We start from the raw sequence: 14,817 nt of genomic DNA on the forward strand, positions 1-14,817 counted from the left end.
CGCTAGATGGTAGATCCCCAAATGTCATTAGAATCCATCATCTAGGAAATATGAATTTCTGTATCAGATTTTTGTTCTGACCCATACAGTAGTTTCACAGTTTCCATATTTCAGTCTTAACCAAATTAGTGGACTGACCAACAGACCGGCATTCCCATCTCTAGAGCCATGCCTGCTAGTGTGGCTAAAAATAAACAAAAAAAATATGGTAACACAAAAGGTATGATACTTGATGTAACGTTTTCAATTTTGAATTTAGTGAATTCCTAATTCTAATTCCTTGTAGGCCTATACTAAATTACATTCATTCATCCTAAATTAATTTCTAGTATACTAACCGCCAAAATAAATAATGTGTACTTAAGAGTATTATTATAGCATAGAATTGAGGGATATTGAATGTGTTTACTTTCAGTAAATACAAGATGGCAGCACGCGTTCTCACTGTTGGTATGACTGATTAGTATGACTCAACGACTGACTGTCTCTGGTGTAGCCTGACAAGCTGTATGTCATCTCACTTTGTATCACATGTTTTTCAACACAGTCTTATCTCTGTCTTTCTCCCTCTGTAGTGCAACCTCAGGGGGCAGTGGCGGAGGTCAGATGAAGCGTATGTACAGTGCAGTGCCAGGGCGGGTTTATGTGGCCTCTCGTGCCCACTCTGCAAGTGGAGACAGAGAGCTCTCACTTAGCAAAGGGGACAAAGTTAAAGGTGAGCAAGAGCATGCATTTACAAATGGTAGAATATGAGTGAGTTCTGCGGGTTTAAACACAGTAATCAAAAAAAACAGCTATTGGCATTGGATTCAACAGATTGGATTGGATTTAACAGATAATAAGCTAAACATTCTCAACTGCAGATCAATTGGTTTATTAATGTTACAGTTGAGATACTTCAAGTGCAGTTGCAATACAGTTTGATGCAGAAAAAAAAGAACAATCTGCTGTATTTAAAACAGCAACACCAAGGAATAAATGTACATGAGGGAAGAGGGAATTGTAAACAAGAGAAATGAGAAGCACCAGCAGACACATCCAGTCATCGCAAAGAAATACATGTTCTCTAGGCGTTCTCAGTGGATTGTACACTGTTATTATAAAATAGGTAGCTAAAGGTAAACAAGGAAGGTTGAAGGAAAGATATATAACAGTGTTTGTGACAGTGTATTTATTACCCAAATTAAATTCTATCCCTCTATCCATGTCTCTCTGTTTATCTATCTGTCTGTCTGTCTCAGTGTTAAGTGTAGGAGAGGGGGGATACTGGGAGGGAACAGTGAAAGGTCGCACTGGCTGGTTTCCTTCGGACTGTGTGGAAGAGGTGGCGGGTCTCACCAATCGACCAGGTAAGACAAAACAAGTGGGAGCTTCACCATCATTATTGTATTTTGAAATATTATTCTGTCCATTGTTCATTTTCAGCCTATTTAAGAGTCCTTGGGGCTTTGTGGTAATCTACTGAGAGATTTTGTTGCTCACCCACAGTCAAGTTATATTTAAAAAAAGTCCTGTGTCATCATGTATAAAATGAAAAAAAGTGTTATTCATAGTTTTGAGACTACCCTCTTAAATTTAACAATGTCAAGAGGTGCGTTAGGAAGACATCATACGAAATAGCACATGGATTGGAGAAAGGGCATTCTGAAATATGGGTTACATACTCCCTCAGGCTGGAATTATCCTTTAAGTCACTGTAACACCCAGCACATGTCACACTCATGTTTACCAGCAGGCCCTTTTGCAGCAGCGGCTCATGTACAGAACATTCACTTTTGTCCTATTTTCACAGCTGCACTGTTCGCGCAGCAAGCAAACCATATGCTGCACAAAAACAGGATGTAAATATATTTGATTTATTTGTGTTGCACTACAGACACAACACTTCTACAGAAAGACAGTGAAGGTGTCATGACAGAAGCTGAAAGTTTAAATTGAGCATATGTTTTGCCTGCATGTGCCTTGCAGAGACGCGCAGTGAGAAAGCCAAGAGGAAGCTTTTCCGTAATGTCACTGTCGGAGCCTACGACGGTACTGACGGCCCAAGGTAAGAAAAGTTGCTATGACCCTTACAACCTGTCACTGGTCTGTAAGTAATTTGGGGCAGAAACAACAATCAGTCCCACAGTAAACGAGTCTGCTGCCTTTAAGGAAAACTTAAAAGTCTAAATTGCTGGAAAAGGGCAATTGTGTTTTTGTGGAACTGTCCCCGACTTCTCTCCCAATGCATGCTGGCATAGGCTCCAGCGCCTCGCATCCCTAAACAGGGTTCCAGTTTAGAAAATAGATGGACTAATAAAACTAAAATAAACCTGATTGGCTGCCGCCTCTGATGTAGTTCTAGCTGTGGATTGTCACATGAGTGTGGGCAGCAACTGAACTGTCTGCTCTCTGGTTTATTACTGTAAGGCAAGACTGTGATTCCAGTCAAGGTGATTGAAATAGCTTCTTGTGTGTGTGTATGTGGGTGTGTACATGCTCGCTTGTTTCACCTATTGTTCTTTCACGTCTTCCTGCGTGCTGCATGTGTCTGTTTTCTGCTGATCCTGAACAGCACTTGTTCTCGATTGTTTTGTTGTGTGAACACGTCAGCGCTGAAAGCACAAAGAGCAGCCATGTGATTTTCAGCTCTGCCCCTTTTGGCTCCGCCAGACAAATGCATTTGTCTCTTTGATACCCCCATGCACATGCATCTCTCTCCTCTCTGGTTGCTTGTTTACACTGAATACAATAATGCCATGATGAAAGATTTGCGGGGGGGGGGGTGCATCTGTCTGAAGCTGCAGCTCAGTCCCGGGCAGCTGCAAGTGTGTTTTATAAAGCTATGCATGTTTGGTTGGGAGTTAGTGTACGTGTGACAGTATTCCTGTCTGTGTCTTTGTGTGTACATACATCATCCTGCTGATGAGTCATGAGGAAGCTGAAACACCAAGCTTTGGTTAGGTCCCTGGGCTAGTGAGAAGCACTTACCAGTCGCCACCCCGGGGTTTTACAGCCTCTTACACATCGGAGCTGGCATTACCCTTGTGCTGAGCAGCTCTCACTGTCATTCAAAAAAGACATTCACTTGCATGCAGCTGCGCTTGTGTTCTAAATGGAAATAGCAGCCACTGGGGTTATATTACCTGTGCTAAGTTGGTTAAGCGTAATTGCAGCACCGTGGTGAAGTGGTGCTCAATTAAGAGCAAGGTGATCCGGAGCATGTTCCCTCGCTGCAGGGAGAATGTCAATTACTATTTCAGAGAGAGACAGAGAGATGAAAAGTGTTTATCAGCCTGTGTGGTGATGAAAGCTCTGCTTTAGAGGAGAAGAGGGAGCAGGAGGAAAGTTTGCTTGTGTGTGTGTGTGTGTGCGCGTGTGTGTGTGTGTGTGTGTGTGTGTGTGTGTGTGTGTGAGAATCCAGGGTGGGAATCAGCTGTTCATATATCTGTGATACACAAGTCAGTGGATGTGTAAATGCGAGCTCTGTCTCTCCCTGTGTCGCCTTATGTTTATACCTTATACCCATCCCCCGCACCCCCACCCCGCAAATCCAGCTCTCCATTTCCCTTTTTTTTTGCAACTATACTCTCTTCCTGTCATGTACCAGCACACACAGAGACACACGCACTCTCCCTGTTATGATAATCGCTGGCATTGTCTCTCTCTCTCTCTCTCTCTCTCTCTCTCTCTCTGTCTTGCTTTGACATAGTCTTTCTCTTGTCTGAAGTATGCAGTGTGCAGATCAGCTGTCTCTCTCCCTCTCATTCCCTACCTCTCTCGCTCTCTCTCCTCCACTCTCGCGGCTCTCTCTTGCTGAGCTCTCGCTGTGAGCACGGGAGGAGGAGGAGGGAGGCGGGAGGAGGGAGGAGGTGGTGGAGAGCGCGCAAGAGAGAGAGGAGGGGGGGACATGGCAATGGGGGGATGCGGAGAGAGAGATTTCTCTCTCTCCCTCTCTTCTTCGTGGCCGTCACTGGGCCCCAGAAACAGGAGCGTGTGGTTCATTTACAGGTAGCGGCTGTTTCCTCATTCATTGGCTGGCTATGGATGTGAGGAGAGGACAATGGAGAGAGGGGAGAGGTAGATGATGCTATTGAAAGGCCGTGCCTTTTCAAAGACAGACTAATAAGCTATGTATTCTGTGCGTGCGTGTGTGTCTCTGAGTGTGTGTGTGTGTGTGTATATGTGTGCGTGTCTTAAATTAGTATTTTTCCTATGCATGTGAATATCTGTGGGCCGAAAGTGGCTGTTGAATGGAGACTCTGCAGCATGTTTATTTCTGTGTCTTCCTCCCTCTGAACGCTGTGTGCGTGTGTGTTAGTGCATGAAAGGGAGCACATATTGATGCATTTCAGTCAGACAGTGTGGGTGTATTTCATTCTCTTTGAGTCATGATTTCTTTAAGCAGATATTTTTCATTCACCAGGACATTATATTCCTGTTCCTTTAAAAATGCTATTTTGACCGTACAGGAGGATGAAAGTGAATAAGTCAATAAGTGGCAAGAGTGCGGTTCATCAGTTCCTCTCGAGCTCTAATCTGAGATACTGGTCATTTCTGTGCATGTCTGTGTGTGCATGTATTTGTGTTTATGAGTGTGTGCATGCGACTATACACACTGAATAAAATATGTGGTTTTCACATATAAGCGTATACGTCAGAGTGCCTGTTTGCTGTGGGATTATCTCTAGTATACATATATTTATGTATATGTACTCATCTATTCACCAAGTCTCCATCCACAGTGTGTGCCACTAACATCCATCAAGTGTTCCTCTTGTGGTGTGTAGGTATTGTCCCCACATAGCCAGTCTATCTGCATGTACATTCAGCGTATGAATGGTTAAAAAGCTGCCTTTTTTCTCAGTAATTGTGGATAGAGGAGAGGATGACTCAGGAGGGTACATAATAACTCTGGTCTCTAGTAGGCTTCCAGCTTCATTGCAGCCAGTTCAGAGGGAATGTATCCTACTAGCCAACACCAGGGACGTTTGCGCTTTTATGGCCCTAATTGGCCAAGCAAGTGTGGTCAATGTGGTGACAGACCGATTGAATAGCTTTAGATATGTAAAGGAAATCAGGTGTGTTACTGCAAGTCAGCAAAACAACTTATAACCACCTGGAGGACTAATGCAGGCCATGTTTCCCACTTGTAGAAGTGGACGGATGAAGAGCCCAATAGATCCGTCCACCCACTCCATGTTACTTTGATCCTCAGAGAGGGAAAGCATGATGGAGGACAGGGTGAGAGAAAAAGGAATGAGGTGTGAGGAGCAGATGGCTGGAAGGCGGCTGTGCGTTGGCGAAACAGTAACATTGATGGAGAACACACAAGGGATGGACCTCAGTAGGGGAAACTGGCGATCGTCTGTTCAGTGCTAAAGTTATGGCTTGGTGTCGAAGTCTGGATCTTCAGGCCTGTAGGCCAACGCTTATGACTCTGCTGGACCTCTGTGATTCCACAGCCAAACTTTATTACTCTGCCGGATTAAATACACAAAACCTTGCTGGCTCTGTACTGTCAGAGATGGTGTGGAATATAATATTATACTGTTATTATTTTAGTACCAGAATACACATGGGTGTTTCAGAAGTAGTGGAGGCAGAATGAAGTCAGACTGATGGAGTTTTTAAAGGATACATTTATATTTTCTATGTGGTACATGGCCAAATTACCCTGATAAAGCCTGGCTGCAGACCGTATTGCTACATGGCCAATGAAATGGTTGTGTTCAGGTTTTAGGTTACAGATAGTTAAGGTTAGATTTAGTGCCACACTCTGGGATTTTGGGTGCGGTGACTCAAGCAAAGGAGGCAGAATTTGTATGCAGCCTTAGACTAATTAGTGCCTGAAATATTAAACTTGGGGTATTCGCTACTTCTCATGAAAGTCCCGATGTGAACGCAGACACAAATTCACCCAAACTTCCCATTTGAAAGGGGAGGGACAAAAACTGTACTCCCTTAACACTGAGACAAAAACTCCCAGTGGAAATGATGTCCTTGAGTATAGCCAGAACCTTTTTACTGCATTGTTTTGGCAGTCGCGCTATCATTCTTCCACCAGGCTACTCGTCCTGTTCATACACAGCTCAGCCATTATAGGAAATCAGATACTTTGATTTGTCAAGTGTCATTTTGAGTTAAGTTGAGGAGCACAAACTAACACAGAAATGAGCTGCCTAGGAAATAAATATATGGGATAAATCACACAGCTCTGGTTAAGGCTCCCGGGCTCTCTAACAAAACCAGGGTGAATTGACATTGTTAGAAAGTCAAGTCCAGAAATGAGTCACGAGATGTGGCTGTGTGGCAGAGTGGAGTCCATTTAACCAGTCCTGTATAGAGAAAGGGTTGTAAAGCAGCTTGGCCAAAAGTCCCAGACATGGTAATACAATAATGAAGGAGCTTGCTGGGCCAGCTGTTACACTACTCCAACAATCTCATAATAAGATTGCATCACCAATGTCTGTGACTGCTGTTTCTGCCCTTCCAGGCTGTAGTCTTTGAGCAAGAGGAGCTGTCTGTGGAGGAAGATTAGATGTCTGTCTGACTTCTTCTTGTACATAATGTCAAGCGTCATGTATGACCGGTAGCGGTGTGCTGGAGTCGGTAAAGCAGTATCCTAACAAAAGCTGCTGGAGGCGGTGAAAGCTAATGCTGCGATTTAGGTGCATTTGGAAGTTTCCATTATCAGTGAAGTGTATGTGCACATTTTCTAATGTGCCGTTCCCCCCCAGCCCAGTACTTGTCAGCTCTAGCTGGATTAGTCCATAGTGTGGAATGTCATCTCATATACACTTCCTCCCATTGTGACACTAACTGTATCCCTGCCATCAACCTTTTTGTGCGCCAGCGCTTTTTGTATGACATTCTCAAGCCAGCCTATCTTTTGCTGCAGTGTGATTTCATAATGTGATGCAGTGTGGCTGTTTTCCACATTCAGAAAATGCATTATTTGCATGACAATAAGACGTTCATGTTGTTATAGAAGTCATATAGCTCTCTTCCTCTCCAATTCTCTCTCTCTTTTTCTCTCTGTCTCTCCTCCTTTCCCCTTCCCCTTTGCTGCCTCTTTACTCTCTCTAAGTGACTACATCATTAAGGAGAAGACAGTGCTCCTACAGAAGAAAGACAATGAGGGCTTTGGCTTTGTGCTTAGGGGAGCCAAAGGTGAGCACCTTCTGCAAAATTCACATCCTATTTTTCTGTCTACAGATTTCTCAGTCTCATATGCTCTTTATCTCTCTTTCTAATCTCTCTATCCCTCCCTCATTTTCAAACCCATCTTCCTGTTATATTTGTCCACTCATGCTCATCATTTTTGTCATGTACTCTGCAGCTCAGACTCCTATAGAGGAGTTCACTCCAACGCCAGCGTTTCCTGCGCTGCAGTACCTGGAGTCTGTCGATGAGGGCGGTGTGGCCTGGAGGGCGGGCCTGAGGATGGGGGATTTCCTCATTGAGGTAAGGACGAGATGCATTTTGGACTAATTAACTATTTAATCTGAGGTCCTGAGGTTTTTTTTCTTTAACATCACCCATAAGCCACATTCAGGTGAAACATTAAAAAATCTAACATTTCTGGGTTCACATTGTTTTTTGGTGGTGTATATTTCTCATTTCCAAATAGTCAAAGAACTGTTTCCCTTTAGAGTTAGGTGAAATCGCAAACAATATAGGAAGAACTCCATGATAAAAAAGACACTAAGGTACAAATTCTCCCACAGGAAGCACAATATTACGTTTTGAGTGAGGGATTAAACATTTCAATATCACTAGTGCCTTTTCCACTAATGATTGTGACAAGTGCAGACATGTTCCTCTGAGAGTGTCACAACTCATTTTGGGAAATGTAGCAAATGAAGACATAGACAAGGCAGGCTGACGAGAAGTGGGTACACCAAAAAAAAGAACTACACTTGCAGGGTGGGCAGAAACACCTTACAAAACAATAGCCTTGCCGTAAATACCAAATTGATAAAACACATAGAGCCACATTTACTGAGAAAATGATGCTGCGGTTTTCATTATGCATTCAGCTTCTGGATTGCACCTGCTTCTGAACCTCCAGAAGCACTCTGCAAGTGATGGAGAGCTCCTAAGTGCAGTTCAGAGGTGGGATTTCTATGTGATCACTAAGCTCAGAACTAAAATGATCACGTAATAAACTTAATGACAAAATATTTACTCTGGCCAACTCCACCTACACAAAAACTGTTTCTATATATGAGATTATAATCTTTAGCATGTATCTAATCATTAATACATTAGGAGGCAAGACACACATTCATGAGAAACAATGTATAAGGCAAATTAAAGACACACAAAATATACACAAGGTACACAAGGCACTGCAACCAGTGGATGGAAAGAGAGAGCGAAAGAACGAAAGAGAGAACGAGACGGAGGTGGAGGTGGTGGTGGAGGTGGAGATGGTGTTGATATAGGCGTTAATGCTGAGGTAAATGCAGCCAAACTCTCACTTAAATGTCTTTACAACACAAAGAAAACTTCAGTTGCAGTCTATAGTGATTTTACAGTTCATTGACGGTCAAGTTTAAATTCAAGTTTGATGAAAACAAGCCACAACATCAATGCACTATTAGTTTGTGTTACAGTAATCAGAGATTGTGTTAAATAGCCTATTGCTTAGTTTTTGTTTTTAATTTAGTTATATACAAGTCTATTTATTGCAAATAAATATATTTTCCTGTGACAATCTTCCTAGTGGCACTTGGGGCAGACTGTGCCTTAGTGAATCTGGCCTATAGTGTTTTTTAAAGATTGATTCATTTCTGTGGTAATTTTTCTAGTATTAATTTTTTTTTACTGTGTGTAGTGTATTTATAAGAGAGTTGATGAAGAGTTGCTATACTTGTGACTGCTCTTACTCATCGACAAAGCACCAGCAGTTCAGGCAGCAGTGTTCTGGCCATTTTGTAAAAGTTCTCATATGTTGCTCTGAAAACCGAGTTCTAAAAATGGTGATTGTCAAACCTCTATTAAAGCTGACACATACTACTAATTAGTATTCAACCTAATATGAGTCATATATGTAGCTGCCTGAGCCTTTTTAACTGTGATTTACTGTATTCGCTGCCTGAATTGCTGGTGTACGTGGCCAAAACAACCAAATTAGTTTGTTTAAAGCTAAATTTTCGAAAACTGCAACAACATATGAAACATGGAAACATGGAAAACAGCGTAACATAAGTGAACCAGTGGTCATAATAGAACCTCAATAACTCCCTATAACATGAATTGGGTTTTTTTTCATTTAGATGGATATTAATGCAATACATCAGCTCATTCTGTATTCAGTCCTTCTGTGTCTTTGTGTCTGTCAGGTGAATGGCCAGAATGTAGTGAAGGTTGGCCACCGACAGGTGGTTAACATGATCCGACAGGGTGGCAACAGTCTCATGGTAAAAGTTGTGATGGTTGCTCGAAATCCTGAACTGGAGGACACTGCTCGAAAGAGAGGTAAGAGTAAAATTTTCCTCGTGTGTCATTTCCATCCTGTTTATGATGTGACGATAAAGCTGATTACGTGTTTACCGTAAAGCCTGTTGCAATGTGGTTGTCATTAGTGACTGCATGTTTATATATGAGAATACTAAACATTAAGTCTGTGTTTGGCTGGCTTCCCTTGGCAGCCCCGCAGCAGACTAAAAGACTGACTCCTCCTGCCATTGCCCTGCGCTCCAAGTCAATGACATCAGAGCTGGAAGACATGGGTAAGATGATAGAGGGTATAAATGAAGGACTGAATGCAAAGAATAAAGAGGAGGGGGGGGTCTGGAAGTACAGCATGAATTAGTTGAATTCGGGGGGTTTTCTGAAGGGACACTTGAAGTAGGTGGGCTTGCAGCTTTTCTGCAGGATGATAGTACAGTATCAGGGCACTATTAGGGAAACACAGCATTAAATATTAACCAGGTTGATGCAGAGAGCCAAGAGAATTATCCAGTATAGGTGCAATATAATTTTTTTGTTAGCAATACGATGGAGAAGGAGCTTTTTAATTCATTTGCACTTGTAAAGAAAGAAAGGTAATAATTACAGTTAAGAGATATAAAAGCAATTGCATGTTGTGAAATGATACATGTCTGATGCTATCAGTCACAAACTGCTTTTTGTTTTTTTTTCTTCTGAACCAAATGTGCTGCATACTGTACAGTGGATAAAGGTGGGAAAGTCATGGATTTGTGTGCTCTCATTATCATTTCCATCACCATCCCTCTCATCACATCAGTATTCACACCATCACATGTTTCTGAGTATGTATTTCATCCTTTCATCTGCTTAATACGCATGACTACACAGCAGTTCTAGTCATACCTAATTTCTGTTTTCCGAATTATGTGTGCTACAGCTGCCTCTCCATGGAAAAAGAAAGCAGGTGAATATTAGCCTTTATCATTACCCCTATCAGCCCCTGAGCTTTAATTAAAAGTCAGCCTGTTTGATGCTCTTTTTTCCCCCTCCTTTTTCAGAATACGAGTCCTCTCAGGGTCCTGATAAGAAGAGGACAGTCTATCAGATGGCATTAAGTAAGAAATCACTCTCACCACTCTTGTCATACTGTAAAAGGGTGTTTTTAAACCTTAAGGGGATAGGCTCACTGAAATCCTCTTTTTCATGTTTCTGCCTTTATTTTATGCGCTCTCTCTCTACATTTCTTTACTGACTTGCCCCTGTTCTGTCTTTGTTTAAGATAAACTGGATGAAATCTTGGCTGCTGCCCAGCACACTATTACATCAGACAACCAGGGTCAGAGGGGTCACGGAGGCAAGAGGGACCGGAGCAAGAGTATTGTTCCCAACATCTCCAATGAGGTACTGTTGGGAATTGGAAGGAAATGGTTCTAGTTTTGGTTGTTTTAGACTCATTATCTACAAAATATTAACAAATACTGAGCCATTATGGATCTCTCTCCCAGCCCCTGTCATACCAGATTCACATATACAACAGAGGTTCTCGACTGCTTGAGGATGTAGCACATTTAGTCATGGAAGTGACTAATGCCTGCAAAAAAATATTCCTATCTATAAAGCAGTTTGGTCGTTAGCCGTTTTAAAGCTGAGTGTGTTCTCCTGCCCTCACTGCACTTTAGAGAAAATGATTGACAATGAACCACCCACACCAAAACATTTGTTTAAGTATGAGTCAGGTTGTGTCCATTCATCCATGCTCTGTTGCCTGATATACTCGGACTGACTGGTTCTCCTGTATTGCATTATACTGTATATCAAATCAATATCAGCTAAACAGCCAGCATCAGTTTGATTTGATTATATCTGAATAATTGTTTCCTCTTCTGTCTTTCTCTCTTTCCTTTAAATTATTTTCTTCTCCCTTTTCAAAATGTGTTTCGACACCTGCAGCAACCCTATGAGCAGCAGTCATCAGTGAGTATGGTGCAGCCCGGACCAGGTTTTGGCTACAACCAAGCTCATTTTCAACCGGGCCACGGTCAGCATGCAGTCATGATGCGTCAAAAATCTATTGGTAACGGCAATTGTCATGGAAGAATTTCTGCATACTTAATATATGAGATTCCTTTTAAGTGTCTGTTTGCCTGTATCCTTGTTCTCAGGTGTAACAGAAGAGGAAAGGCAGTACCTTCACCCACCTGCGATGAAGCTGGCTCGCAGCCTGTCAGTGCCAGGACCAGAAGAAATCCCCCCACCCCCTAACACATCTGCCCCAGAGCCGCCTTTATCCGCAGGCCCTCATCCTGTGAGAGGGCCTGCTATGCCCATACCCCCTGTATCTCAAGCCCACTACCAGCTCCACTCCCAGCCAGGGCATCCTGTTCAAGCAGGCTGGGAGAGGGCAGGACCTGGTGTAATGAATCAGCAGGTCATGGTCCCCACCCTCCGCAGGCAATCGGAAGGAGTCTGTGTCAGAGAGCCGGAGGTGCCCAGGAGAGGTGGTGGCAAGATGGGAGGGATAAGGAGAGGCTACAGCAGCGCTACACCACCGACAAGTGCTAAGCCTAAAGCCCAACAAGCGCCGCAACATCACCCGCATGTGGCCAACCGCGAACAGGGTGGAGGGGTTGGCAGGGGGGCGGCCAGGAGGGGCGGTCGAGGAGCTCTGATGAAGCAGTCAAAAGTGGAAGATGGTTTGAGACAGCACAGAGGTAAAGGAGGTGTAGCCAAAGAGAAGAGCTCCATCCCCATCCCCACCATCATTGTCAAAGCACCCTCCACCAGCAGCAGCGGCCGAAGCAGCCAGGGTAGCAGTATGGAAGCTGAGCCCTCCCAGGATGCAGAAGACCACACCTCAGCAGATACAACTACAGACAGCCCCAGCACTAGTCTACCTTCACCACTAACCCCCTCGCCACCTCAGCCCGCTACGTCAACTTCCTTGCCTTCATCAACTGTTGTCCCATCCGTTTCCTCTCAGCAAAACGTGGAAAACTTGGATTACACTTCAACATTTGGTTCGGCCTGCGGAGGAGGAGGGGCACGCAGGGAAAGGGAACGTTTCCGAGATATGAGAAGAAAGAGTGCTTCTTTCTTCCTCTCGTCTGAGGAAGACATCCAAGGAGAGGCAGGAGGAGGAGTAGGAGAGGGGGCAAGAATTCAGCCTTTACAGGGCTCACAAATGGAAGTGCCCACCCCTCGTCTACGGCCTTCCAAGTCTATAGATGAGGGCATGTTTTCTGGGGACAGCTATGTCAATTATTCCAGCAGCATGCCCCCAGCGTTTGGCCTGCCTGAATATTCTTCCCCTGTCCTCGGTCAGGATGGCCAGCCCAAGTCAGCACCCTCAATGTATGGCACCCAGCCCACTACTACCTTCATACACCCACTTACAGGGAAAGTTCTGGACCCCTCGTCCCCACTTGGCCTGGCCCTAGCTGCAAGAGAGAGGGCCCTAAAGGATGACCGCAGGACGCGCAGAGAGGAGAGACACTTTGGTAGGCAGCTGTCCACAGTAGGAGCGTTCCCTACCCCTGTTCAGACCCCTACTCCTTCCCTCTTTGCAACCCCTACACAATCGGCCTACACTTCCCCAGTGTCACTCCACCTAAGCTCCCCCACTGCCACCACCTCTCCTGCATCTCTGAGCCGGCCACAGTCACCAAGGATATTACGTTTGGGAGGAGGAGGTGGGGAGAGGATGGAGAGAGAAAAGGAGGGAGGACCCAGGGAGGGTCTTAGAGTTCGCTTCTCAGAGGACAGAACCAGTCAGTATTCATCACAGTATTACCCACAGAGCCCCAGGGAGAGAGAAAGAGAAAAGGAGATGTATGACAGTAGACCTGCTCCAGCCATACAGCCTCCTCCACCGCCAGCTCAACCTGCACCCCGCAGACCTTCCTTTCTGCAGATGGAAAGCACTCCCAACACCAGCTACATCCCTCAGTATACTGTCCCCACAGCCCCAGTACAGATACATGAAGCTATGGGAGAAGCAAGAGCAGGGGCGGGCGGAGGTTTAGGACTAATGGTTCTCCCCCCACCAGCTCCCTCAATAGATGCAGATGACGAGTTTGTCTTTGCAGATCCCTTGCCCCCTCCTTTACAGTTTGCTAACGGCAAGAACGAGAGAATGCAGGAATTTTCTCGGCAGCATCAACACCCGAGTCAACACGCTTCTGGTGTTGTTCCTCCTCCACCTCCCCCTCTTCCATCTCCCAAGCCCTCAAATGCTCCCCAACCATCTCCACAGGGTGGTGACTCTGCTGCCTCCAGCCTTACCTCCTACGACAGCGAGGTGGCCAACCTTACACAGTCAGCTTTCTCTCCCTCTTATCCATCCCCACAAATATTTCCCCCTTCCTCCACCACCACCTCGACTGCGGCTTTGCCTGCCGCATCACTACGCAGACCACAGCCCATGTCCCATTCTCACAACTATTACAGCAGCTCTGACGACCCCTCAGTAGGTGGTCACACCCCGGCCCAGGACAGAGGCACAGCCGTCCTCACCGCCACCATGACTTATGCTACCACTACCATGACAGCCACAGCCACCGCCTCCACCACCACAACCTCACCATCATCCTCTGACTACAGCGTGACAATGGCTGGGCCCAAGGCCGGCCCCAGCACAGGGGGTAAAGCTGTTGACCACACTCATCAACCTAGTATTACACCCAAGAGCGGAGACTGGCAAGATGCTGTGGTGGATTCTGGTATTGAGGAGCTGGATAGTCACAGCAGTAGCGACCACCATTTAGAAATGCTGGGACTGAGTGGGCTGAGAGGAGAGAGGGGAGGGATCGGAGGAGACGGGCGAGGAGGAGAGGGAGAGAGAGGAGGTGAGCATCAGGATCCTTGCACAACCTACTCAGGTGGGCAAACATTTGAGGTGCACAGCGCCAAACTGGCAAACCCTGTGTTTTCAAAGATGACTCATTACAAGGAGGGGGGAGGGAGGGGCCTGTCTGTAGCACTACGTAGGCAGAACAGCACCAACCCTGCTCCTTTGCAGTTGCAGAAACAAAGCAACCCAGAAGATGCCAGGTTAGATGGAGCTCTCACAGATGAAAGGAAGCACAAGCAGAGTCGATCCAAAATGGAGGATGGCTTCAGTTCCGCTCTGGCTGCCTGCTTAGAGAGGCCCCTGGAGACGCGGTCAGTGGGCTGGGTTGAGGTTGGGGAGCATGAGCTAGGTGGAGGTGGTGTGCAGAGAGATGGTATGGTTTTGGAGGGCCGCAGACTTCATTCACCTCTTTCGGGGGTGAAGGCCAGCATCATCAATGAGCTAAGCTCCAAGCTGCAACAGATGAGTAGTATGAAGAGCATGGATGACTGGAGCCACAATCCAAAGTCTCCAACCATGCATAGGTTTGTTTGCTTTAATCAACCAGT

General features: G+C 45.2%; 1 protein-coding gene across 1 annotated transcript in view; it reads left to right on the forward strand.

The window, feature by feature from the left end:
* LOC123982932 (SH3 and multiple ankyrin repeat domains protein 1-like) overlaps positions 1-14,817 on the forward strand; it is a 42,753-nt gene that overhangs the window by 25,853 nt on the left and 2,083 nt on the right. The window contains exons 15-27 of the mRNA XM_046068902.1: positions 576-715; positions 1,242-1,349; positions 1,969-2,047; positions 7,070-7,152; positions 7,322-7,446; positions 9,330-9,465; positions 9,639-9,719; positions 10,163-10,171; positions 10,358-10,384; positions 10,479-10,535; positions 10,700-10,821; positions 11,371-11,494; positions 11,583-14,793. Coding sequence (XP_045924858.1) covers positions 576-715; positions 1,242-1,349; positions 1,969-2,047; positions 7,070-7,152; positions 7,322-7,446; positions 9,330-9,465; positions 9,639-9,719; positions 10,163-10,171; positions 10,358-10,384; positions 10,479-10,535; positions 10,700-10,821; positions 11,371-11,494; positions 11,583-14,793 — 4,302 coding nt within the window. The remainder of the gene's footprint in view (positions 1-575; positions 716-1,241; positions 1,350-1,968; positions 2,048-7,069; positions 7,153-7,321; positions 7,447-9,329; positions 9,466-9,638; positions 9,720-10,162; positions 10,172-10,357; positions 10,385-10,478; positions 10,536-10,699; positions 10,822-11,370; positions 11,495-11,582; positions 14,794-14,817) is intronic.

The sequence above is a fragment of the Micropterus dolomieu genome, linkage group LG14, assembly GCF_021292245.1.
Source record: "Micropterus dolomieu isolate WLL.071019.BEF.003 ecotype Adirondacks linkage group LG14, ASM2129224v1, whole genome shotgun sequence".
Classification (NCBI taxonomy): Eukaryota; Metazoa; Chordata; class Actinopteri; order Centrarchiformes; family Centrarchidae; genus Micropterus; species Micropterus dolomieu.